This window comes from Cydia fagiglandana, chromosome 20 (assembly GCF_963556715.1).
Source record: "Cydia fagiglandana chromosome 20, ilCydFagi1.1, whole genome shotgun sequence".
Taxonomy (NCBI): Eukaryota; Metazoa; Arthropoda; class Insecta; order Lepidoptera; family Tortricidae; genus Cydia; species Cydia fagiglandana.
Window position 1 is genome coordinate 14,547,258 of NC_085951.1, and position 27,857 is coordinate 14,575,114.

General features: G+C 40.2%; 2 protein-coding genes across 2 annotated transcripts in view; one reads left to right on the forward strand and one right to left on the reverse strand.

The window, feature by feature from the left end:
- Positions 1-453: 453 nt before the first annotated feature.
- LOC134674906 (arginine/serine-rich coiled-coil protein 2-like) lies at positions 454-15,722 on the reverse strand. Its single transcript, XM_063533063.1, has 15 exons — positions 15,518-15,722; positions 14,977-15,039; positions 12,362-12,431; positions 11,593-11,719; positions 10,019-10,100; positions 9,454-9,536; positions 8,699-8,806; positions 6,192-6,296; positions 5,255-5,346; positions 3,373-3,509; positions 3,233-3,325; positions 3,093-3,185; positions 2,813-2,935; positions 2,247-2,397; positions 454-702 (listed from the first exon to the last, which is right to left on the reverse strand). Exons 1-15 carry the CDS (start codon positions 15,587-15,589, stop codon positions 548-550), a joined length of 1,554 nt encoding a protein of 517 aa, XP_063389133.1. The 5' UTR covers positions 15,590-15,722; the 3' UTR covers positions 454-547.
- A 663-nt stretch (positions 15,723-16,385) lies between these two features.
- The window catches only part of LOC134674700 (protein strawberry notch), a 61,174-nt gene continuing 49,702 nt past the window's right edge, over positions 16,386-27,857 (forward strand). Inside the window, exons 1-6 of the mRNA XM_063532825.1 lie at positions 16,386-16,599; positions 17,436-17,538; positions 19,006-19,110; positions 19,982-20,092; positions 22,893-22,961; positions 27,619-27,782. Coding sequence (XP_063388895.1) covers positions 16,597-16,599; positions 17,436-17,538; positions 19,006-19,110; positions 19,982-20,092; positions 22,893-22,961; positions 27,619-27,782 — 555 coding nt within the window. The 5' untranslated portion in view covers positions 16,386-16,596. The remainder of the gene's footprint in view (positions 16,600-17,435; positions 17,539-19,005; positions 19,111-19,981; positions 20,093-22,892; positions 22,962-27,618; positions 27,783-27,857) is intronic.

The window sequence follows — 27,857 nt, forward strand, 5'->3', positions numbered from 1 at the left end:
TTAAACACTCATTCACCTCAAGCTTTAGATCCAGTCCTTCACTTATCCGAGGCACTAGTACTTCCCGCATCTTGTGCGTGGCCGCGCGCGCTGCCTCGTACTGTGCTTGCATCAGCTATTCTTTGCTTTTTGATGGTGTTCGCTGTATCCGGGGCTTCCCGTTTGACTGCTGTGTTTGTTTGAGAATTGGAGGGAAGATTGGCAGTTCATTCCTGCCGTGGAACAAGCCCTATGATCCTAAAACGCTTACTCATCACAGAAGATTCAGTCCTTCACCCGAGGCACTAGCACTAGTACTGTCCGCGCTGGAAGCCGAGCCCTACGCCCCGCATCGTGTGCGTGGTGGCGCGCGCGACCTCGTACTGCGCTTGCATGGCTTGAAAAAGTTCCTGTTTTTTGATGGTTTTCGCTGTATCTGGGGCCTCCTTTTTCACCGCCGTGTTAGAGAATTGGAGGGAAGATTGGCAGTTCATTCCTGCCGTAGAACAAGCCCTATGATCCTAACAAACTCATCACATTAGATTGTCCTTCACCCGAGGCACTAGCACTAGTACTGTCCGCGCTGGAAGCCGAGCCCTACGCCCCGCATCGTGTGCGTGGTGGCGCGCGCCACCTCGTACTGCGCTTGCATGGCTTGGAACAATTCCTCTTGCTTTTTGATGGGGTCCGCTGTCTTCTCTGGGACCTCTTGTTTGACCGCGTCTGTGGGAATTAATTAGGCTTAAGAATTTGTGAAAAAATTGGCAATGTCAATACGAAAAACTCAAGTCATACTCATACTCGGGTAGAGAAAATAAAAAATGCTAATAGTCTAAAACTGATATAATAATCTATTACTGTAAATTTAAAATTATAACAGTTCCACAGTTCCATATATCTAGTGAATTAAAATCTATATTATAAACATTTTAAAAATAAATTAAATTAAATATTATAGGACATTCTTACACAGATTGACTAAGTCCCACAGTAAGCTCAAGAAGGCTTGTGTTGTGGGTACTCAGACAACGATATATATAATATACAAATACTTAAATACATAGAAAACACCCATGACTCAGGAACAAATATCTGTATCATCATACAAATAAATGCCCTTACTGGGATTCGAACCCAGGACCATCGGCTTCGCAGGCAGGGTCATTACCCACTAGGCCAGACCGGTCGTCATTATTGGTGTATTAAATATCCTTTAAACACACATACATTAAACTGATAATATCCATTTTTTGCGTTAGGGGTTAAAATGGGACTTAAGAAAAAGGCAAAATATTGTTTATTATCAGAAAAGAAACCATCAAATTTGACATGAAAAGCTGCTTAAACTGTTAGACCTAGTAAACGGTGTTTAGAAGCCAGACAGGCCGACTAATCGTCACGGAAGCATGCTCGACGTGACGTGCTGACGTCCCCGTCATTAATCATAGCGAACGTCAGCACTTGGCGGAGCGCCCGCACGCAAATAGTTACGATTCTTTTCGACTAGTTCAATAAATTCAATGTGTATTATTTTGTTTACAACACTTATTTTAAACTCCGCACTAATATTATGAATGCGGAACCCATCGACGTGAGTTTTTACGTATGTATATAGAACCTTGTACTAAATTAAATACGTTTATTTCAAGCTCGTGGCTCATAAAATGTTAGTTATGTACAATAAAAAAATTGCTTAAAAACTTACAAAAGTTTTTATTTAATTTAAACTTTTTAAACTGTTGTGAGAGATACTAACATTGATTAATTTTACGGTTTAGACTCACTTGTTTTTAGTCACTCGCGCGACATGTTTCGGAGAGCCTAGCTAGTTCACGACGGCCGCTCGCACTGTTAGTGCTTGAGAAAGGAGACCTAGGCTCTCCGAAACATGTCGCGCGAGTGACTAAAAACAAGTGAGTCTAAACCGTAAAATTATTCAATCTAGTGTTCAGATTTTGAAAGGATCTAGTAAAGCAAACATTTTATATCAATTTATCTTAACCTTAAGGTGTCCGGCCACCCCTGCCGCAGCGCACCTACCCCCCCGCGGTTTTGGTGCCCGGGCATTTATTGGGGTTGGCAACTGTCATGGGTTTATATAGATGCCGCCATTACAGGTTTTACCTATCTCTCGTTTTGTTCTATGAGATTATTACGATTAAACTGACACTATTCGCAGGATTTGCAGGTAAGACGTTACTATGCTGGCGCCATCTATAAAATAACTTCGACGGGGCAACCCCATTTCCAACTACGAAGTAACTCACCGGGGTCTCTGATGCCCATGAGCCGCATGAACTTGGAGGCCTGCTTGCCGTCCTGGTCGGCCGCGAAGCGGGTGCCGGTCCAGGGCGCCGCCTTCTCGGCTTCAGACTTTTCTTCTTTCTTGTGTGCCCATAGCAGCTTGCGTTTCGCCACCTGAAGAGAGAGATACTTAGTGATCGAAGTTGTAAGCGAATGACTTCATTCATGCTTTCATTCATTCATAAGTGAGTGTTCGTTTGACGACCGGTCTGGTCTAGTGGGTAGCGACCCTGCTTATGAAGCCGACGGTCCCGGGTTCGAATCCCAGTAAGGGCATTTATTTGTATGATGATACAGATATTTGTTCTCGGGCTCCCATGAGCCGTAGCAATATGGCGGGATAACGCGAGGAAGAGGTTCTACGGTCTACCCAGAAGCGTTCATGTTACCTGATCAAGGATCTTGTTGGAGGGCGCCTGCGGGTTGTAGTAGGAGGGCAGCGGCGCGGGCGCGCCGGGCTCGTGCGCGGCCGCGCGCAGCTGCTGCGCCGTCGCCATCGACCCGTCCGGGGTCTTGCTACACACTATACCTGGTCGAGGATCTTGTTGGAGGGCGCCTGCGGGTTGTAGTAGGAGGGCAGCGGCGCGGGCGCGCCGGGCTCGTGCGCGGCCGCGCGCAGCTGCTGCGCCGTCGCCATCGACCCGTCCGGGGTCTTGCTACACACTATACCTGGTCGAGGATCTTGTTGGAGGGCGCCTGCGGGTTGTAGTAGGAGGGCAGCGGCGCGGGCGCGCCGGGCTCGTGCGCGGCCGCGCGCAGCTGCTGCGCCGTCGCCATCGACCCGTCCGGGGTCTTGCTACACACTATACCTGGTCGAGGATCTTGTTGGAGGGCGCCTGCGGGTTGTAGTAGGAGGGCAGCGGCGCGGGCGCGCCGGGCTCGTGCGCGGCCGCGCGCAGCTGCTGCGCCGTCGCCATCGACCCGTCCGGGGTCTTGCTACACACTATACCTGGTCGAGGATCTTGTTGGAGGGCGCCTGCGGGTTGTAGTAGGAGGGCAGCGGCGCGGGCGCGCCGGGCTCGTGCGCGGCCGCGCGCAGCTGCTGCGCCGTCGCCATCGACCCGTCCGGGGTCTTGCTACACACTATACCTGGTCGAGGATCTTGTTGGAGGGCGCCTGCGGGTTGTAGTAGGAGGGCAGCGGCGCGGGCGCGCCGGGCTCGTGCGCGGCCGCGCGCAGCTGCTGCGCCGTCGCCATCGACCCGTCCGGGGTCTTGATCTGCAGCCCTGCCGGAACGTCACGTCACATTTAACAGGTAGCATTTCATCACCATCATCATCATCTCAGCCATAAGGGCCCCCCCACATCTGGCGTCTCTCGAGCGGGCTCGACGCAACGTCGACGCAGCGTCGACGCAACTGCGCAGCGACGTCATTTTCCATAGCGCTGACCAGACGCCGACAGACGCCGAAGCTCGAAAGACGCTAGATGTGGGGGGGCCCTAAGACGTCCACTACTGAACATAGGCCTCCCCCTTGGACCTCCATACGTGCCGGTTGGAAGCGACACGCATCCAGCGTCTTACGGCGACCTTAACAGGGTCGTCTGTCCATCTTGTGGGCGGACGTCCTACGCTGCGCTTGCTAGTCCGTGGACTCCACACATACATTTATTATACATTCACTTATTTGTAATAAAATCATATAATAATGACTATAATGAGAACCTATGATGAAGAACGGCAATTAGATCCGAGTCTGAAAATATCCAATAATGATACAAAAAGTATATCACAAAAATGGATTACTTTTAAAGTTAAACACGAAGTAACATATAAAACAAATACACAACATATCGTCGGGGATAATGCAATACCGCGTAACTAACAAAGTCAATAAAGTTCTAAATATGTCAGTTTCACGTTGAATGGCATAAACACACTAACAAACAAAACAGTAACATAATAACTACACAATACTAGTATTACACATTTTTAATAATTTCAATACATAATTTTACGAGGCATCTTGCAGTTTCTTGCCCGGATAATGCAGAGTATAAGGTAGTCCCGCGGACCGGCCTGTACACAGAGCGACTATGCAGTGTCCAGGACAAGAGTCCTGATACGTTCCGTGTACAGGACGCTCCGCACAACTACCTCGTTCGGGAGCTCTTCTGTTCTTGATTACTCCAATATATGATGAAGAGATTACAGTGGGGTTTCTTTATTTTCACAGTAGTTATATGACCGGTGGCGATCATACAAGAGAAGTTTTCAATTAAAAAAAAGTTAGCGATCAATGATTAATATTATGCTTCTCTTTTATACGTATAGGATCTACATCGCACGTTTATTGTGCAATAAATAATGGCTAATAATTTTTTCGTCAATCGACGAAACCTTACAATTTTTTTTATAATGGACGAGTATAACTAATAGGTAAGTTCATAAAACGAGTTGCCTCACGAGAATATAGCCGCGCGACCCTGTTTTTAGGGTTCTGTACCTCAAAAGGAAAAAACGGAACCCTTATAGGATCACTCGTGCGTCTGTCTGTCTGTCACAGACTATTTTCTCGGAAACTACTGGACCAATGAAGTTGAAATTTGGTACACCTATGTAAATTAGTGACCCAAAGATGGACATATTTTTATATATGTAATTTTAAAATACATACATACATAAATGACCATTCCCCCCCCCCCCTTTATTTCCGAAACTACTTGGTCTAAAATTTTGAAAAAAATACACAAAATAGTTCTTTACCTATAGATGACAGGAAAACCTATTAGAAATGTGCAGTCAAGCGTGAGCTGGACTTATGTACGGAACCCTAGAAACGCGAGTCTGACTCGCACATGACCGGTTTTTAGGGTTCCGTATTTTAAAGACTTGCCTCGCCTGAACCACTTGGACACACGCACACACGTTCCACAATGCCTCAAGCGAGGCAAGTCTTTTCAGTCCGACCTGTTTGACTGAGGCGGCTTGTTCTGTGTGGAGCCCCTATTGCTTGTGGGTCAAACTTACCCATTTTCTCCATAACCTCCAGTTTCCTGTTGACCTTGAACGAAGAAGGTTTGTAGTCGCCGTCGCCGCGACGCTCGCTGTACCCGGAGCTCCTGTATAATGATGAATTTTCGAATTTAAGCCTTTATAAGGCAGAGGGAATATGTGACGTTCCACGGCAAAAAGTACCTTATGCGGATGGCGCTTACGTCGCATAGCGCCGCAATAATATTGGAGCGGCGTTAGTAATAGCGTAAGCGCCAACCGCCATAAGGCACCTGTACCCGTGGGACGTCGCATATATTTCCCACCCGGTTTTGAACTTTATTTCATAGCGATAGGATTCAATTTTGCATAATTCCTGACACCCTTATGCCTTATAAAGGATTAAATTCAATTGTTGTGAGACATACTAACATTGAATAATTTTACGGTTAGACTCACTTGTTTTCAGTACACGATACACGGCCGTCGTGAACGCTGCTCGCACTGTTAGTGCTTGAGAAAGGAGACCTAGGCTCTCCGAAACATGTCGCGCGAGTGACTAAAAACAAGCGAGTCTAAACCGTGAAATTTATCAATGAAGAATTTTTATTATGTTATAAAATGCCCCTTCTCCCTTCGATACTTAACTAGATTAATTGTAATATGTAATTATTTACGCAGTGGTGAGGAAACCGACGCAAGGAAGAGAAGTTGCAATGGCGTTGGCAACTGTCAAAGGTTTGCATAGATGGCGCCAATCCAAGCCATAGCAAAGAAAACAGAGTGTATAGAGGAGGATTGTCAAAGTAAATTATGTAGCCAATGTAAATTTACTGCCATCTTTCGACAGGATTAAAATTGTTAGAACGCCATTTGACTTTGATCCTTATCCTTTCACTGATGTGTTGTCACTGAACTGTTAAATATCAATATAAATGGCATCTACGTGTAGTAGAGGTATGTGCGTAGTTACCCGGCTACATGTTGCGGCGGCGGGGGGAAGGCGGCCCCGGGGCGCGGCCGCGGCCGCTCGTCGTGGCGCTCGCGGGCGTCGCGCGCCTCGCGGGGCTCGCGGGACCTACCACAAAAAACATTTAGGTATTATATGAAACAATTCGTAGGTAGACCACAAGGGGCCAAACAACCAAACGAAATGCACTTATGGAAATTTCTGGAGTAGCAGAGAATGTCTTTGTCACAATCTCACTATTTGTTTGTTCCCCACCAAAAATTTAGTCTGGTTTATGATGGGCAACAAATAACCCGACCGAATTACGTAGATTGTTTTACGTAGTCTATGCCACAAGTAGACTAATGGTGTACTACAAAAGAGCATTCACAACGTAGCATACCCGGCTATATAAGGCTGCGCAATATATCATGTACAAACAGCAACACTGTTAACCGTCCATCGGTGGACCTTGTTACAAAAGGCATAAGGTCCACCGATGTACAGTTAACAGTGAGGTACAACATGGCGGACGATCTAGAGCAGTCAGACTAACAAATTTTACATTACACATTAGTCATTACTAAACATGAATCCTGTGTGTAAATTTGCAAAAAAATCACAAGAATATGTCTAGTTCCCAAATCACAGTTGTAACGACAATGTCTCCTATGCTGTGTTATACATACAAAGAAAGCTGACATGTAACTATAGTTCGTTTTTTTTAGCATTAGAAAGAATACATTTATTTTTAAAACAAAATCCCGCCGCGTCTGTCTGTATGTTCCCGATAAACTCAAAAACTGCTGAACGAATTTTCATGCGGTTTTCACCAATCAATATAGTGATCCTTGAGGAACAATTTGTTAAGGTTTTGTGTAACCCGGGGCGGGTCGCTAGTAGATATATAAACTGTGGTTACTAGAGATGCCACGAATATTCGGCAAGTATTCGGTATTCGGCCTATTCGGCCACTTTGCCGAATATTCGGTATTCGGCCGAATGTTGCCTACTATTCGGTCGAATACCGAATATCTGTTGCACCTATAGTTCGTTTTTTTTAGCATTAGAAAGAACTTGCAAGAAGGTAAGCGATCTTGACATGTCTTTTAATTGAAAAACGCTTTTTAAAAACCAAAAACTATACCTTATTTTTAAAATGTGTTTTTCAATAAAAAGACACATCAAGATTGTTTACCTTTTTTCTAATGCTAAAAAAAACGAGGTATACTAGGGAGTGCAATACCGGGATACCAGGATCCCGCATGCAATTTGCGGGATTAATCCCGCTCGTAAATTAAGCGGGATCCCGCGGGATTTGCGGGATCGAAGAGCGACGTGGTTCTTACGTGTTACTACAAGGAACACAGGCTCGGGCACGTGCCTACTGGCGAAAATTCTTCACGGAGCCTAAATGCATCTATGGAGGAAAGGGGTAATGACACGGAAGAGCATTTTGCCCGAATTTGTCTATTTATTTCATCACACTTTCTCGTAAAAGGTGTTATTTTACGTAGGCGACGCGGTCCGTAAATCTTAAATTTGTACCCAGGGAATTTTGTTATGTAGGTACGTCCGAGATTAGGCAGATTTTTTATTGTTTTCCCTCTTTTTTCCTCACAGGTGTGATGAAAAACATTGCATGTGCCACGAGTGGTACAGGACTTACGAAATCGCGTTAATTAAGCCTTTACACTCGTTCTTAAATTCTTGATTACTGTCATTATACCGTATTCTTTTAATACAAAATGTACTATTTCTAATTTTAGTTTACTTTTTGTTTTCAACCATCAAATTTAGTACTTATTCGTAAAATTGTATACTAACTTGCGGGATCCCGCAAATACCGGGATCCCGCGGGACTTAAAATGGCAATCCCGCGGAATACCGGGATTGAGTTCCTCATGCGGGATTGCATTCCCTAAGGTATACATAAAAAGAAAAATTACACAACAAAAGAACCAAGAACTAGGTATATTTAATATTTAACCCTTTAACCGCCAGAGTCTGATATATAAGACATTACATATCCAGCTCATTTCGCCACAGTCTGATAAATAAGACAAAGATCTGATTTGGTTTTTACAGCCCATTTATAACTCCCGTAACTATGCCAACCTTACTTTGCGTGGTACAATTACTGCCGGTGGCGACACGAGCACGCTCGCTCAAAAATTCCTGGCGGTTAAAAGGTTAAAATGTACTCTTGGAAAGTGTTTAAATACGAAGGCACTTTTTGAGCATTTGTTGATTCCAAAATATTTTATTTTTATCATGGGTCTGACTTGATTGACTCTAACTACATTCATTAATTCTGTTCATCATAAAAATATATCTTAGCAAACATTGTGCTTTGTTGGTGAACAGTTTTCGTAATAATTGTGACTCAAAATGTTCGCATGTCATGCCGAATATTCGGTATTCGGCCGAGAGGGGGGCCCGAATATTAGGTATTCGGTATTCGGCCAAATTCACTATTCGGGGCATCTCTAGTGGTTACCTATAATTAACTAAGCATCAGTCAGCCTTACCTTCTGTCCTCATCACGACGGTCTCTGTAGCGACCCTCTCTGTTGTCTCTGTCACGCTCGCGCTCTCGCGATCCTCTGTCTCGGTCGCGACGATCGCGATCAACAAATCTATAAAATAAAGAAACAATCTATTTCATTGTTTATTGGCTTTATTGCTTTGTTTTTAGGGTTCCGTACCCAAAGGGTAAAAACGGGAGCCTATTACTAACACTCCACTGTCCGTCCGTCTGTCTGTCTGTCTGTCACCACTGTCACCAGGGTGTGTGTGTATCTTATAAACCGTGATAGCTAGACAGTTGAAATTTTCACAGCTGACGTATTTCTGTTGCCGCTATAACAAATACTAAAAAGTACGGAATCCTCGGTGGGCGAGTCCGACTCGCACTTGTCCGGTTTTTATTTACTGTTGATATAAAAGAGTTATAACTACAAGTAAACTATCCAAGTTAATCATAATCTGAGAATGGCAAATATGTATATCCACTGTATTCATTATTATAGTCCGTTTTTTTTAGCATTAGAAAGAACTTCGCAGAAGTAAGCTTGTGGTTCCAAATTCGGCACTTTTAGCGGTAATAATTTGAAGTAAATTATATGTATTGACCATGCTACATTAGATAATTCAATAATTATTAACAATTAAAGAGCCTGATAAAAACTGCACGCTTGCTTCTGTGGAGTTCTTTCTAATGCTAAAAAAAACGAACTATAGGTACTTAAGTTGATAACTGATTAGATATCAAATGAATAGTTACCTGGGCGACACGGCGTCTCGGGCGTCCAGCGAGCGCGGCGCCGGGGCTCCGTCGCCGAACTTCAGGTCCATGAGCGCCGGCGGCTGCGCATACAACATTACATTACCACTTATGCATGCATAGTATGTTCCGTTAGCTTTTACATATCAAAATCTCAAGATATTTAACTGAAACCACATTTTCCATACATTAGGTTCGTGGTCCTTCATCTGACACTTCGCTGGCCCAATATTACAGGGTTCAATGTTTCACTTCTATCGAACTGAAATTTGAACATTGTCATAGTGACATTTTAAGTCGAATTTCAACTATCTTAAAAATGTAACATAGAACCCTGTAATATTGGATACCCTAGTTTCCAAATTTCTATCGCTCGTATTTCAAAAATTAGCATTTCGCCATTTTTCACCGATTTTCGAGTGACGAAATCGAGCGATCGAAATTAAAAAATAGTCCACTCAATCTGTGGCGACTGGCGGGAGCATGCACAAAGCCGTGATCAGTGGCGAAAGATAGGGGAGGCCTTTGCCCAGCAGTGGGACACAATATAGGCTATAAAAAATACCTTGTCCGGCCTGTCATCGGGTCTGTCGCCAAGCAGCCCGCGACGTGAGCCTTCGTAGCGGCTGCGCTCTGGTCTGTCCGCTCTGTAACAAGTTTATATCAAGTTTTTAAATTATTGTTTATAAACCTGCTAAAATAATATCATGTGTCACTTTTTTTGTCAAAAGGTACCTTATGATATAATTAAACGATTTTTTATGCAGGTGGTAGCACGAGCGGGTTTATAAGTAAACCGTAGCGTACCGTTGGCGTAGTATTGTTAAGACAATAGACAAAGGATTAGCCGTCGGCGCCTGTTAGAAATCTACAAACTATACCTGCATAAGATATTTAATATGAAAAGCTACATATGATTAGTTAAGAAATCTTGTGTTTTAGGCACATCAGATGTTATCAAACTGCACAACGGGACTTAATCGCGTATTTAAGTTTTAAGATTTACCTCCGACGTTTCGAGGACGGCGTTGTCCCCGTGGTCTCGGAGAAGACTGGCTCAAGTTGACATCAACATCTTCTAGCCGCGCGAGTTTTTCGAACTACCCGCACTTGATCTTGTTTATCAGTTTGAACGTTTTGCGCACTAGGGATGTCACTCTCTCGACACACAACACTACCGATATTCGATTTATCGACTGTCGATATTCGTTTCCGCTTACATTTACTAATGACTGGATTCCATGTGGATGAGATCTTAAAACCCTCGTCCCGATTTAAATTGCTAAAATCCTTTCCACGGATCGCCATTTCTACAGTAGAAAAGTGCGTAAAGCCATGGAAATCAAAAAACATTGCAATTTTAATCGGGACGAGGGTTTTAAGATCTCATCCACATGGAATCCAGTCATTAGTAAATGTAAGCGGAAACGAATATCGACAGTCGATAAATCGAATATCGGTAGTGTTGTGTGTCGAGAGAGTGACATCCCTAGTGCGCAAAACGTTCAAACTGATAAACAAGACCAAGTGCGGGTAGTTCGAAAAACTCGCGCGGCTAGAAGATGTTGATGTCAACTTGAGCCGATTAGTCCCGTTGTGCAGTTTGATAATGTTTAATAATCGTGAAAGTTTACATCAGATATTATTTACAAGGTGATTTTTTTCGCCAAATCGCCAATATGAGAGGCGCCAAGTCAGGTTTTTTTATTCAAGTTTTTCGCATTGAATGACGCTGAGGCTTGAGACGATATTTGATTTGATATTAACAGGGCGTCGTCACAGTCACGCACGGGGCGAATATACTTGGTGAAGCAAATCTTATCAGTAGAAAAGGCGGCAAATTAGAAAAATCACAGGTTAGCAACACTACGTTTGAATTGTTCGAAAATCGCGTGGCATTTATAACTTATATGTGGAACTGTTTTTTTACGTCGTTCTTCGATGTAGTGGCGTTCAAAAGTGCATGGACAGATGTCGACCGAAATGCCTTAATATTACGGTTGAAACATGTACTTGAACATGAACTTTTGAACGCCAGTGTACATTGCTGGTTTTTGTTCGTTTCCTAGGGATACTATACTTTAGTTTGCTTTACATTTCTACTGTACTGACACATCTGGCTTGACAGACTATAGTTACCTGTTTGATCTGTCGTCACGCCGGGGTGACCGGCGGTCACGCTCGCGGTCACGCCGCGGGGACTCGCGCCGGCGATCTCGGCGGTCACGCGAGCTGCCACGTGATCTTTCGCGATCACGACTGTCGGCTGTTCAACAAATATATAAACTGTTAAAACATTTGAAACAAACTTACAGCGGATCTGAATTATTTTCGTTAATTTTTGCTAAAAAACAAATAACAATAAAAAGCAAAACAAAAAATAATATTTCGAAAGGTCGCAACAATGTGCTAGATGCCGTAAATATGTTTATCTTTGATTATAACATTCTGATTTAACTTGTTTTAACTATACACAATTAGTGTCACAAGTAGAGTTACAGTAAAAAAACTGTACATGCAAAGTATAATAAGTTTTAGGCAAAAAATCCATTTTTGGTACAAGCTTTTATCACTGACTGTACTTACTGTACGTTCTTTCCTCAGACAACTAATACTCATCGAGACCATTCTAACAACCCCAAATACAATTAGGTTTCGTTGTTTTATCACAGAGTTCTTAGGGCCTCCTCCTGGCTCCATCATCAGATCAGCTCGATGGTACCATAATATTTCATTGTCACCCGACTTACATATGTATGCAAATTTTCAGCTTCATTGGAAGTCGGAAAATGGGTCAAATTTAGCTTGCAAGATTTGACCCGTACAAACATAGTTACATATTTACATAGGTACATTGCAAGTTAAATAAAAGCTTGTAACAAAGGATTCTAAGTACATAATATATTACCCTTACCGGAGCCCCGGTCGTTCGGGCGCTCCGCCTGCGGCAGCTCGGGCTCCGACTCCTGCTGCGAGTCCTGCGACAATAAACAATACGCTACATCGTGCCACTATAACAGATAATGGGGAATTTTTACCGATTATGCGGTTTGACGACGAAAAATTAATGTTCTCAGCAGCAAAATTGCATGGTCACTTTATGAATGAATTAATAGTATTAATGCATAATGTGTCCATGTAATTTTGAAGCCCGCTGTACTTGTTCACGCCGTCGTTCACGCGTCCACACCGCAGTTAACTTTTGTGGAACAACACGATAACATTAGGTAACTTATTGTTGCCACAGTGTTGCTCTACAGTTGCTCCATAAAAGTTAACTTCGATGTGCATGGACCCTTTCCCCGGTTAGGAAATTTTGAATACATCTTGCGTCCAAAGACCGTCTTTGACGCATAGTATGCGGAATGACATGTTTCAGAATATACATATTTTAAGCGTCGAACAACAATTAATCCCTACATCACATAATAAACATACCTATCAAAAAACCTCGTATAAAACATGCAACCCACGTAATAAATCGATCATACCGCACCCACACAGCGTGCTACGCTTGTATACGCGGTGTATTCGCAATAAATGGTAGCCAACTCGAAGCGATAACACTAACCATGTTTTATTTATCGTCCGTGGCGATAAAATAGACACGCGTAGTTTCAATTTAGACTTTTCTGAGTTGTAGGTGTGCATAAAACCTAGAGCCTCCTTTTAAATTGATATGATTGTTTTCTTTTGAGTTGCAGACACAAGCCTGCTAAGCTACAAAGGTTAGGGCTAAGAATATAAAGCTCCTATGGCCTAATAAAAATAACGAAGACTTCATTTGGGTTTCTGATGATTCTATTATCCTTCCAAAAGAACCTGGAAATTATCTTAAATATTTTTATAAGATAGACCATCACCTTTTATTATTTTGAAACAAATAATTATAATAATATTAAACTAAATTATTTAAAACAACAGAAAATAGTATATTGTTGTCAGTTTTAGGAAGGACCGAGGCCTTGAAACACAAGTATTTAAATATATAATATATATATATGTTATGTATCATCATCATCATCATCTCAGCCATAAGACGTCCACTGCTGAACATAGGCCTCCCCCTTGGACCTCCACTCGTCCATGTACCACATACCATGTTATGTATGGGTCTAGCTAAACAATACTCAACAGTCAATATATAATTATAATTAATAATGCTCTTCAGTTATGTAGCCAAAGATCAAAGAAACATGATTAAACTGTGGTTTATAATTTTGGAGAAATATTAAACTATGATATGATACAAATATAATATATACAGTCTCCATTTTTGCCCACCAACAGCAAGGGTTTTACTACCACCATTTAATAAGATATATTTTCATAGAATAATATCAAAGATTGTAAGTTATAAGTTTTGTTCAAGAATAAGCCCAAACATAGTATCCTTACAATAAAAACTGCTAAATTCTTATATTCATACTCACATTAAAATACCATTAACTCTTAGGGTTTTCATGTTAACTTTATGTCTTTCTGTCTCAGAATGTCTATTCTAAGTACTTACGTGAACCGTAGCAGCGAGAAGCCCTCAGTCCGTGCGAAGCCTCACCGGGATTTGACTTTGGTTTTGTGTCAATTTACAAATGGGTAACCATATAAAATAAAAGTGTTAATATCATCTTTGAAAACATCTGATATATAGAGTATACTATAGTGAAGATTACTTGTGATAGTTTATACTTAATGGCTGGGTATGGATGAGGTCTCTGGTTGAGTTCCAATTAAGTACATATTGGTAGTCAACATCAAAGTCTATTCTTTGGAAAAAAAATTGGAACCAAATTGAAATGCAACTCGTTTCAATATTTCTAGTTAGATTTATAATTATAGCTTTGTACCATAGCCCACACTGTTAACTGACAGTTCGTAAACCTTATTGCAAAAGGCATAAGGTCCACCAATGGACAGTTAAGAGTGATGTACTCTGTTTGTACTTTCACAGTTTTAAAATTACATTTACTTTAGTAGGAAACATTACAAATTTTGACAGCTGTTGTATATTTGAAAAAATATATCTATAATTGTTTAACACACCAACGACTCAGTCAATGATGTTAATTGATCTATAGATCAACTAGTTATTGTATTAAAATCTTAACTTTAGCTAATTTTTTTTAAGTTTAACCTCTTACGTCTCAACCTGAGACACTCTTGACAACACACAGCATAACTAGAAGAGCAATATCATCTTATTTCTTTCCTAATTGCATCTCAGAGCCAAGGGTCTGCTATTTGCAACAGAATCACAAGAATTGCGAGTGCACTTGAGAACACAAACATCACAACAACAAAACACAAACAAGCCAACATTCCAAAAAGATATTTACACAACTTTTCAGTGAATTAGAGGTGTGTAAATATAGTTTTGGATATTGGCTTGTAAAGATGTTTGGAACACCACCATAAGAATGGAAGTACTGCAGACACTGAGCTCAAAAGCCGTAGCTGAGAATGCAACCAGGGTAGGCTAAGATGACGGAGGAGTAAATGGAAGGGCAATATGAAGGTAGTTACCTCGCTCATGTCCATGTTCACTTCTTCGTAGTTGGTGTCGTCCTCGCGCCGCCGCCCCACGCCCTACAAAGTCATTCTATTGTCAAGAGAAGGCTGATTAATAACTATATCTCAATTTTCACTTAATATGATAGTCTAACATGTTGGAAGCTGGCAACCAGTTTAAAAGTAATTTCTTTAGTAAGCAAGGCCTTTCAGTGACATTGAAAATTAAGCACATACAATTATTTTCAAGTGCTTTTGTAACAGCAGTGGCATTAACATGTGGCCCTTTTTTATTACCTGGTGATTTCATACAAGGGGACAGAAAAAACTTAAGATTAGTCAAGGTTACTCATAATTTCAAATCTAGATTTTACTATTTCAGATTTGGTAATTGTTTACAATAATATGTAGTAGTTACAGTAGCTTAGTCAATTTGTAACATGGCTATTATGAAATCTCGATTAAAAAGAATAGACCATGTTTCTTTAAAATAAAGATGCGCCCATTGTTTAGGTAATAGACAGAGAAAAATTAAAATCAAATGGTAGAAACTTACCGATGAGTGATGACCACCATAGCGATCGTTTTCGTGCTCATCGTCACTCCCGTAGCCTACTAGAGAATCCATGGCTCTTAAGATTACTCTAAGGTGTAACAAACTTTCAGCTCAGAATAGATTATTCAGACAGTCAATAATATAAATTAACAAACGCACTACCGAAATGTCGGAAATTTTAGTGCAATATGGTATGGGATGGTATGGGATATCAATATGGCGGATAGCGGCGCATTCGTAGGTTTTTTTTAATGAACGGCCAAGCATCGTACGGCCTGATGAATTTTAGCCATTTTAGTGTAAGGCTCCACAGACCTTGCAACAAAATATTAGCGAAATTTGATACATTGCCGACCAAGTAGGTGAAATGAATTCAACCAACAATAAAAAGCCGCAATGCATACACAATCATATGCGATTTCATTTAATTACTAGGTACTCACCTAGCCCCAGCAGTTTACCGTGGTCGCAAGGTGGTCGCAACGCAACATGAGCGCAACTACTGTGACCAATTTTCAATGTTATGCATTGCTGGCTACTAACGTGTTACAAATTCAAAGGATCGATCAAATACCGCAATGGATCGAAATATCTCATTACGCATGCGCTGCTTGTTTTCTTTTTTTATACTGCGTAGAACGAAACATTACGTTCGAATACTAATACCACCTTTAATGTCAGGTTAAGTTAAACAATATTCGATAAGAATAAAAATTATAATTTAACTCAATTAAATTTGCATTTTATCATTTTTATTAAATATCTGTTAGTTAGTATTACTTGGAATACAGAATAATTTTTTGGAATCAAATTGTCATATCATTAACTGCTGCGTTACCTTCATAATAGTATCCGAACATAATTTTTTCTGCTTACTTTTTTTTCTTCTTTTATTTAATATGGCGGAAGCATTGACCGCCGACGGGACGTCTGATTTTTTCATTATTCAGTTACGAATCGCTTTATCTCAATAATTTCGCGTGTATGTGATACAAAAGTGAACATTAGAAGCTTGTGTGTTATTTTTCAACAAATAATTATTTTAACAGTGCGCTGAAAAAGCTGGGTCTTCTATAAAAATGGTAATGATAGTTTTTTGTTTTGATACTTTTTTACGAAGTTGAGTCTCTTGAAAAATGTGTTTACAGTCATTATCAATCAAAATTTGCCAGTTTTAATGATAAACATGGATAGTTTAATGACATTTTTTTATTAAACTAGCGCAAAAAGTGTATTTTTTGCCTTTTTTTTCTTTGTTTTCAACATTCTAACCAAAAAAACTGTCATCAGGTGAAGACCATATCACATGTTTCTCGTTCTCGGATGTTTTTGACCAACTCCTGGGATATCTTAGGAGATTTGGGATCTTAATTATGCAAGCTTGGGTGTGGCTGTATTGATTTTCTTGGAAGGTTCTAGGTATAGCGTTAGAATAGGTCTTGTTAGCTGCACTTAGCCTATGCAGAGGATAGTCGAACAATGCGGTTAGAGCGTGCGGGATCGATGTTTGGTGCTCAGTAGTTCATCAATTATTAATAAAGACCAGATATTTTTGATTATTAAGTGCAGCAGACTACCAAAATACTGTGCATGTGAATTTTAAGAAACATGTTTTCTTGCAATGTCACTAAAAAGCATGTAAGAGATTGATGTCAAATTTGCAACATAAAATTGTGATGAAAACGCATAAAACCTATAAAATTGCGGTGTAAACAATTCTTATCGGTTATGCAATCAAACTACAGTATTAAATGAAGCCAGAAATAGAAAAATGAATGTTTTGGTTTCTTTGTCATACCTGTCATTCCCATGGCCAGAGATTTTTTAATTGTTTTTTTTTTAAAAGGGACCATGGTCTCATTGCACAATGTTGAGCATGCTATTGAAAATGAAAATAATTCTGTTGTTTTCTTTTTAGTCTAAACGGGCAGCATATGGGGATGATGAGGACAATCCACCCACACCGTCTGATGACTCAGATTTTGATGATGATGAAGACCCAGATAACTTGGAAGTCCCAGGTGAGATTCATTTCATATTAAATTTAAGTATGTATAAGTTTTAAAATTTAAATGTGACTATTGTGTCTGTGGTCAGTGGGTTATGAAAATTCTAATAGGACTTTTTAAAATATTTAACTTGGTCATATTTTTCACTTTTATTATTGCAGGAAAAGTCAATCCTTTATTGGTTTTTCAGCTAATGAGCATTTCGGTAGTTCATACACAGAAAAAATCAATAGATTTTTATGTGTGTGAATGTTTAAACATGTTTATAATTTGTATGGGGAGGTAAACATTAATTTTTTGGTACATAAAATAACAGATCCAACAGCAGCATGCTTCTTATGAAATAAAGTTCCTAAATGTTGGTTCATATGTTTTTTTTTCTACTCTTGTAAACTTGTTTATCCTGTGTAACTTGTTTACTTAGGATATCTTTGTGTGGTTACTTTACTATGTGTCTGTGTTGATCATATTGCACAGTCAGCAGCAGAAGTTGCTAACCAGGCGAGGTGTTCAAAATGATCTCGACACGACTTTATTGTTAAGAGAATAAGAGCGTGTCAAGGTAATTTTGAACACCTCGCCCGCTTAGCAACTTTTGCCGCTGACTGCACAAATAACAGGAAACAATCATTATGCAACCACCACCAGGTGGTTAATTTCCGCTACCCAAAGGTTGTCTGGAAGAGATCGCTTTTTACCGATAAGACCGCCTGTTGTTTACCGCTGCTTGTATTTCTGTTTTCTTTTGTATTGTCTTCATTTATTGAGGTGTGCAATAAAGAGTATTGTATGGTCAAGATTTTGTAATTTAAAGCTTTGCTTATCTTTAACATTGTTACGTTTTATTTGGTTGGCTTTCTTAGTATTATTTGTTTATATTATTGAAGTTATGTTTGGCACCATCAGTCCATCACCCACACTGTTAACTGTATATTGGTGGACCTTATGCCTTTTGTAATAAGGTCCACCGATGTGTAGTTAGGAGTGCTGCTGTTTGTACTTTAGTATTTTTTGGTATCTTAATCTAACAAATTCCGAATTCCGTGGACGGCAATGCGTACCAATCAGTCCATATTGGAGGAGCTACGCATAAAACGCCGGTTGTCAACGATATGCCAGGACCAAATGCTTTCATACTTCGGACACCTCTCATGTCGCTCTCCGGATAGCCTGGAAAGAGTAATAATGATGGGCAAAGTTGAAGGCACGAGACCTCAGGGCCCTCCTCCTGCTAGATGGTGTGCTCAAATTACGGCACCTATGCAATTAAAACTGCACAAGGCCATGCGCATGGCAGGGAATAGAACCCTATGGAGGAACCTGGTCTTCAACAGAAGGATATGATGTCACGATCCTCAGTATTGAGGGACCGACTGAAGAAGTAGAATCTAACAAAATGGATAACTTTTTTCTTACATGCCATGAAGTTTCTACATATTCTTATAATTAGTATTTTAACTCTAATATATTGTTCTGCAGGCGGTGGAAAAACACTGGCAGCCGCAGCTCAACTGGGGAACAAGCCCAAAGGCTCAGCGGCACCGATGCCCGTCACAGTCAGAGCTACTACAAATCCGTTAGCTGGTGAGTTATACTAACTGTAACACTTTTAACTGAATGAGCATCAGAATTAAAGTTCCGTCATACAGGCGCGATTTCCGGGCGAGGCGTGAGCGTTTTTTATCTAAAAGTGACGCGCCCCGCTCACGCGCCGTCCGCAAACCGCGCCTGTGTGACGGAGCCTTTAAACTTTAATCTGTCGAAATACTACTTGAAACTTCTTAAACCTCTGCTAAATTTAGTTTTTCTTACAAACACAAATGTTTAAATGAGAACAAACGATTACTAATACTTGATTGTTTCTTTCCCTTATTCATAAAAGTTTACGGGCTTGATTTACTTTAAATTATGTTTTATCCTTTTCTTACTAATACATTTGTCAAAATGACAGATAAAGACAAACAATTCATAGCTATGGCCAGTAACTTGTTTATGAATAACATTTATCTTTACAAAACTAGTTACGAATATATTCAAAATATTTATTAAGCAGAACATATTACCAAGTCCAAAAGTTACCAATTATCATCACACTCTTAGGCTCACTTGCACCATCCCACTAACCCGGGGTTAAGCGGTTAAATCGTGAACCTACTGTCAAATTGTACTGGTAACCATGGCAACTCCAGGTTTAACTGGTTAACCGGGTTAGTGGAAAGGTTCAAGTGGGCCTTAGACATGGTATAATAATATACTCCGCCTGGTACTCTCTTCCCGTCTTTTCTAGGTCACCTAACTGACACAAGCCTACGTCATCATGAGACAGCGCTATATGATAATATGCGATAGCGCTATATATAGCGGCTATGTTATTGTGACGTAGGCTTGTGTCACTCTGGGAAGAGAAGACCATGTTTTATTAGACTATGGGCCTTAGACATGTATTTGTCGACAGCTGCATCAGGAGTAGCGTTCGGTCAGGTGGCCAACCAAGTGAAGCCAATCAAGATATCTGCCAGTTCCTTGTCCAAACCTATCAATCTCGGCGCCTTGCCTCGCGGTGGTGGTAAGTTCCCTCATTACATGCAAAGTTGAATTGTTAACATTGAATAATTTTACGGTTTAGACTCACTTGTTTTTAGTCACTCGCGCGACATGTTTTGGAGAGCCTAGGTCTCCTTTCTCAAGCACTAACAGTGCGAGCAGCGTTCACGACGGCCGTTTATCGCGTACTGCAGCTCGCCGCGTCGCACGCTGCGCGCGCGCCGAGAAAACGGGTTGGGGGAGGTCTTCCGCTGTTATTGTAGGCGGGCATAGTGGTGTTTGGGCTTGGGTCACCTAACACTTGTAGCGATACAAGTGAGCTTAGGTCACAAGTGAGTCTAAACCGTAAAATTATTCAATGTTAATAGTATGTCTCACAACAGCTTAAATACGATTGAATTGTTAAACATAACTTTAGAGCATAAATAAAGGAAGAAAGGAAAACCAAGTCGAATAGTGTAAAGAAAAATATTGGACCTAGTGTTCAAATTTGACAATCCAATTACAAAAAAAACTATGACGCCATTGAGCATCGTCTAATTCATCTGTCAAAATTAAGGTCTCAATATTAGTTACTAGTCAATAGTAGAAATTGACAATATGACTTTATTTTGTATCCAATAGCATTTTATGAACTAAATAAGAGAAAGACTATTCCTGTCTTTAAATACAGGTTGATTCACAAGACCTGGCACGAATGGAATGAATGACCGAATGAAAATATCTGTGTGTAGGTATCACATTTATCAATAAAATCGTCGCTCTGATTGTATATGGATACATCTGTCGCTCATCAAAGTTTCGTTCATTTCATTCGTGCCAGCTTTCATGAATCAACCTATCGGAGCGGTCAAGGCGCTCACAAATATCTATTCATCAAGGCGTTAGAGCGCGTGTTCAGATATTGTGATCACTTTGACCGCTCCGATATATCTGATGGCAACTGTACCTATGATTGCGTAGGTCACGATTTTGAATACGCAGTCCGAAATTCATTATGATGTCATATTATCTCTTTCATTGATCCATCGCATTTCCAGTGATATGCCAAACGGAACGAGTCAACAAAAACGTCAAAATTAAAGGAAAATCTACCTCAACTATTTGTTTTATCATAGTTGTTTTTACTGTGCATTTGTAGCCGATTTTATGAGTTGGGGTTCCCAATGTTTTTTTTAATTTCTCCGTGTGACCTCGATATACAGTGGAAACTGGATAAGTGGAATCGCAAGGGACCGGCTGTTTAATTCCGCTTATCCAGGTTTTCCATTTATCCAGTTTTCCACTTAACCAGGTTAAAATAAAATGTTTTCTCACTTACAGAGGCTCTCGCTAACAGAGGTTGTGGATGCTAGTAATGTCGCTTATAGAGGTCACGTATAGGTAGTATGGTCAAATAAAAGATCAAGACTTAAATAATTACACTGAGATTGTAATTATTCTACAAAGCGTGGACTGTGGCACACTAGACTGGACACTGATATATTCACGCGACTTCCCACTTTCATAGTCTGTTATAATTTTTAATTTATCCCGAAGAGATAAACACTTGATTTTGCGCTTAGGCATTGCTTATCTAACAGCACGGCACCGCACCACGGCTAAAAGAACCAAACTGAACGATGTGTGATCTCATACAAAATACGTAGTTAAAACACGAACCATAATGTTAACGAAACAAACTACCCTCCTTGTGACGGTTTATTAAAAAAACAAATTTTATAACGCCGAGCTATTTCACTCATAGAGGTTTCGGAGAAACCTGCTTCCAGTTACAGAGGTAAAAATAAGAAATTTTCAAAAAAATGGATTCCGCTTATAGAGGTCCCAAAATTCCAATTATAGAGGTAATTCGTTGCCAAGGGACTGGAACCGTGAACTTGGGTCCACTTAAAGAGGTTTTCCACTAAGCCAGGTTCCACTTATCCAGTTTCCACTGTAATTATCTTGTAGGTTTACGGCGTGTTTATGAAATTGTAAATAATTTGACTGTCCACTTTGACAGGTTACAATTGAAAGGCTAAGAAATGTATATGTAATAGTAAAAATAAATACCTAGGGGAGAAGCACCGATCACCTTAATAAAATTCTTGTTTTCATACACTAATTACATCTTTGTGTAAATACTTAGTCTTGATTCTGACTGCAACGCGGTTAATTAGAAAATAGTAAATAAAGCCTAAATGTATAGCTATAACAAGAAAAGTCTGCAGCGATTTTGATAGCCCACGCAGTGAAAGTGTTATTTTAAACGTCAAACTTCTATCAAATTCTGACGTATAAATAACATTTGCTCTGCGTGAGCTGTCAAAATCGCTGCAGACTTCTCTAGGTCTGACTCCAACGCCTTTGTATAATAAAAAATTAAAAACCGGGCAAGTGCGAGTCGGACTCGCGCACGAAGGGTTCCGTACCATAATGCAAAAAAAAAGCAAAAAAAAAACGGTCACCCATCCAAGTACTGACCACTCCCGACGTTGCTTAACTTTGGTCAAAAATCACGTTTGTTGTATGGGAGCCCCATTTAAATCTTTATTTTATTTTGTTTTTAGTATTTGTTGTTATAGCGCCAACAGAAATACATCATCTGTGAAAATTTCAACTGTCTAGATATCACGGTTCGTGAGATACAGCCTGGTGACAGACGGACGGACGGACGGACAGCGAAGTCTTAGTAATAGGGTCCCGTTTTACCCTTTGGGTACGGAACCCTAAAAATAGGCTTTACAAATATTGGTATCTTGTAAACTTTCCATCTGCACGTGTTAGTACCTAAGTCTACCAGAGACCCGAGGTCTAAAATGATGATTGGTTGCGGATAGCTGCCGCGCCGTCGCCCTTCGCGGCGGGTTCGTCGGCCGCGTACAGCGCCGCCTCGCTGCTCGCGCAGAGTGAGTATCACTAGTACTGTCAACGTCATGCATCTGCACATTTGCCGCCGTGTGACTTGTCATTGGTTGAGAGGGCCCGCGTGCGGGGCTTCGTGGTTGTTTTCTATATAAGGTGCGCCCAAATTTGATAAATCAAGGACCGTTTGCAGCGAGCACTTAGCGATTCTTACCAATTTTTTTGTGAATGGTGCATTAGCAGCAAATTTGGACGCAGTTAGGCCGCGGATGGAGGTGCGGGGAGCAGTGCGATCAACGTTCCTTTCACCCGTCCAATCCGTGCTCGACTTTTGCCCCAATCTGCGCCAATAAACTATGCTGATTCAGGACTAATTCTTCACCAACTGATCTAGTATCGAAGTTTCCCCAATTGCGGCGATATTTTTTTATCTTCAAACGTTTTTAACATATTACACGAAATAACCCTGTATTACCCTTACATTGTGCAGATGTTTATGACATTGACTACCACCATAAGATTTCCACTATTTCTGGTAGGTACCTGCTAGGTACCTTATACCAGTTATTGTACTGGGCCAATCTGGGCTTTCATCTACTTAAACAAAATTATGAATTAAAGAGGACCTTTTTAACCAGAAGCGTACTTATTTTCGGTTGTCAGTAAGGCACTACTGCTATAAAGAATGAATTAGAAACCGCCCTTATTGACATTCACATTGCCGTAATAACCTGGGATTCTATCGTTTTACAAAGACTTGTCCGGATTTGATCCCCGGATATGTAAGTATAAAGTAATCAAACCTTCGAATGAATTTTTTTATATTAGCCCTTAGAGTTAATCCTTTCTCTTATAGTTTTTACGTATTTTTTACTGATTTGAAGAGTTACCACAAACACGGAACTTAGAAAATTTTATATTGTGCTGTTAGAACGTATATTGTATTCGGGGTAACCGTCTTGTTTCGATTGCGCACACTGAAATAGAGACGTGATTTATAAAATAACACGATTTGAATAATATCTTCGTGGAAATCTTGTGGCGGATTATTAAGTAGTTAATTGTTAGAGACTATTAAGTATTTAGCATTATTTTGAAGATTACATACTGCATACATGTCATACATGATGCCAGTGTGACAAATATGTATATTGTATATCGTAAATTTTAACTCTACCCCCATATCTTATGGAAAGATAATATAATATTAAAAAGTAACAAATTGAGTTTAAAAATGGTTTATCTCTTAACAATGCTTTGACGCTTCGTTTTGAATGAAACCGTCCAGTTCCCGTCAACTTTGACTATATGAATACCCTTATTAATCAATACATTGGGCTATAAATTCCATTCAGTTAAGGTCAATCTGGGGAAGACTGGCATATACAATTTATTGGAGGAATAGAATAGAAACATATTTATTGTATATCTTTTTGTTACAAATTATGTCCGCTTAGCGGGTGTGGGTAAAATTACATATGTCTTAAAGATCTAGTAATTTAATCTATGTGTATATTTTACATATTAGGTTATGGAGGAATTCAGAATTCATTCATAACAAAGGAGCCCTAGGAGGAATATTACGCTTGCTGACGCGGTTACCCCTCCCTAGCTTATCTATATATGGCACTTCCCCGATTCTTGTGCTGAGCAACATTGGGTTGAATTGACCGTATCTTGTGTACGTTGGACCTGGAGTATCTAACCCTTAAATGCACAGTTTATCCAGTCTCCGTATCATATCATGGTGTAGGTCATGTACTCTTATGTGCCATGGGTCTTCATCAAGCATTTCCCATAGGGTAGATGTTGGAAGTGATCTAGGGAAGTTGCCAGCCGACTTTAATGCCATTCTGTACTGACGCTCAATTGATTGAAGGTTCGTCTTGCTAATTCTAGGAAGTAGTTGTACTATACCGTAATCGATAATAGGTAGTAGGCATGCTTGAATCACGGTTAATTTTGTTTCTATATTTACTTTAGAATACCATCCAATTATTGGAGAAAGCATTCCCCTCACACTTTTAGCTCTAGCAATTACCTTCTTAACATGTTCGTTCATACTAAGTCTCTTATCCAGTATCACGCCCAAATATCTTACGCTTTCCTTATATTCTAGTACTGACCCTTTAAGCTTCACAGTCGGTTTGTAGCCTTTTCTCGAAGTGCTTCTGGATTGTTTCCTTGTAAACATTATACACTCGGTTTTATCCACATTGCACTGTAGACCCCATCGTTCATAGTAGTCTATAATTTCTTCAGCCGCCCATGTAGCCCTTGTCGTAGCATGGTCAGGTGTTTCAGATGTGTTTAATATGCAAAGATCGTCCGCGTATTGGGAGAGCATTTGTCCCGCGATTTTTGTATTCGGTAGGTCGTGCACATAGAGATTGAATATCCGTTGGGGTACACCGTTGGGCACAATTTTTTCTTCTCCTGTAACCGTTCTGTATTTGCCTCTTATTTTTCGATTGGCAAGATAGTTTTCAATAAGCTTGATGACGTTATTTGGTATGTCAGCATCTTGGAGTTTACGTGTGAGTCCTTTATGGTTAATAGAGTCAAAAGCTTTGCTTAGGTCGGTTGATATCATGGCCACACTGTGACCCTCAGCCAGTGCGTCACAGATGAACTTGGATGTCCTTAGGATCTGGGTGCTGGTTCCTTTACCGCTCATAAATCCGTGTTGGAAATTGGGAATTAGTACACTACATACATCCATTATTCTTTTGTACATAATTCGTTCACAGATTTTGCCCATTATATTTATTAATGTGATAGGTCGGTATGACTTAGGGTCTTTGTGGTTTTTTCCTGATTTATGCAAGAATATGCACTCGCCAAGTTTCCATTTGTTTGGATAGTATCCTGTAGACAGTACGTAGTTGATAGCTTTTCCTAGTCCTTTCCAGAATGCTGGGCCGGCTAATTTAATAGCGTCCACTTTAATTCGATCGGGACCTGGCGCTTTTTTATTTTTAAAACTGAATATAGCCTTTTTAACCTCTTCTGGTGATGCTTCTTCCAATGGTTGAAATGGGGTTGTTATTTCAACTCCAGAATCAGTTTCTGAGATTATAGAATTTTTGACTATAGCAATAATTTTCTTCCAGCCATTTTCCCTGTGCAATTCCAATGATGTTCTCACTTGTGCCTTAGCTTCGTTATAAAGTTGTTTTGCAATAGGATGACCGCGTGTCTTTTTAACGTTTTGTTTTAATTCATTTCGCCAGAGTATAAGATTTTGAATATTAGACGGAAGACTATCTTTCTGTTTTATAACCTTTTCCGGTGCTGTTAGATCTAAGGCATTGGTGAATTTATTGGAGGGAAGACCGACATAGGGCCAGAACTCGTATTTGTATACGTACGTCTTTCAGCTTGTTAAATGCAATAAGAAATTAGAGAGGCATGATGGTAAGACACCTTATACGGCATGACAACTTTTTCCTATACATCCTGGAAGTCAGAATTGAAAAGACAAGAGAAGAAGGAAGACTTAGAATTACTTATCTCAGCCAAATAAAATATAATGCGTCGTATGAGGAAATTAAAAGACTGGCACAAGAAAGAAATGATTCGCGATTACTCCACCGACAAGAGTAAAGCTCTTAAGTTATGATGGTGATGACGTCTCAGACACAGTCAGAAAGGGAGAGCTTCCCTCCTGGTCTACCGACTTTCCGTAAGTGCGGTATGTGTTAACACAAGAGTTAAAAGCGACGAAAGCTTGTAGACGGTCTTCTCTTAAAGACAGTCTTCCCTACAATGACCTTAACTGATAATTCGAAAACCTTATTCGGAAAAGCATGGACTCTTTTACTTGAATTAACTACTATTATCTTCGAATGTGATTGTTTGAAGTACCTGGGTAGTTATTTTAGTGTTTTAACCGCTTTTATTTTCCTGTTAGCTTTTTGTATCAATATTAAAGTTCACGACCACGACCTGTGAAACCTGTGTCGAAACGTCGGTAAATCAAGGTAATTGAATTAAATTCGCGTTAGACCCGTCTATAATGTGAGTTAATATGTGTTCAAAACGCGAAAGTTTAAAATATAATATTAAAGTTATTTCAATTTGGTAGAAGTCATTGATCAAATACCAAATAACCGATAAAGCCATAAAATCTACAGGAACATGAAAGCAACTAAAACGCTGCAAGAACTGTTTTTTTTTTATTGCATTGAATGTAGGTAATTTTAATATTTTTGTTTTCTATCTTCGGATTGGATGTGTTAATTTTTGTAGTTTTATGTATTTAGTTTCTTTAGCAGTGATATGTGTAGTATTTAGTTTATCTTCCTTATGTTATGCCTTGTGATATGCTTGTGACTATGTATTACTTTATGGGACGTTACATGGACCAAATATTTAGTTTTTCGCTCTCCATCCACTGCATCTGAGTGAATACTTCCCTTGTATTTATAAGAATGCTTAGCTGGATATTAAATATAAGAATAAAATGTATAAGTAGATTTTTATCGTAAGGCAGTTATTTATTGATGGAATTAAAGCTGAATATGGAATATAAATATGGAATTTTTAAATTAGAAAAGCATCCATTCCTTTTGTAAACTGCTCAAACAGCTGAATGCGTCGAGCGTTACAAATCTAAGATGGTAGAACATCACTTTTTGGTCCTTGTACAATCCCCAACCAGTAATCCATTCATACAACTAACTATAATTTCACTTGCAGTGGAAATGGCGGGCATACCGGGCATGAACTCGTACCTGCTTCAGAACCTGAATCAGATATTGGCGTCGGGCATGGGTGGGCCATTGGCAGGCATGCTTGGACAGTTTGCACAGCTCACCACGCCTAATTGGGGGCCTAAAGCTGGCCTCTTTCCGCAAGACAAGGTAAGTGTTTATATTCCAAAGTACCTGTTCGATTTAAAAGCCGCTCGGCGGGCAACACGCTGCACTCTTTGAGAC

Excerpts from the sequence above, each read along its gene's own strand:
- LOC134674906 (XM_063533063.1), bottom strand. The coding sequence starts at position 15,589 with ATGGATTCTCTAGTAGGCTACGGGAGTGACGATGAGCACGAAAACGAT. Across the intron at positions 6,297-8,698 it reads CGTCGTGATGAGGACAGAAG|GTCCCGCGAGCCCCGCGAGG; the intron begins GTAAGGCTGACT and ends TTTTTGTGGTAG. Across the intron at positions 3,510-5,254 it reads GGAGGTTATGGAGAAAATGG|GGCTGCAGATCAAGACCCCG; the intron begins GTAAGTTTGACC and ends ACGTTCCGGCAG.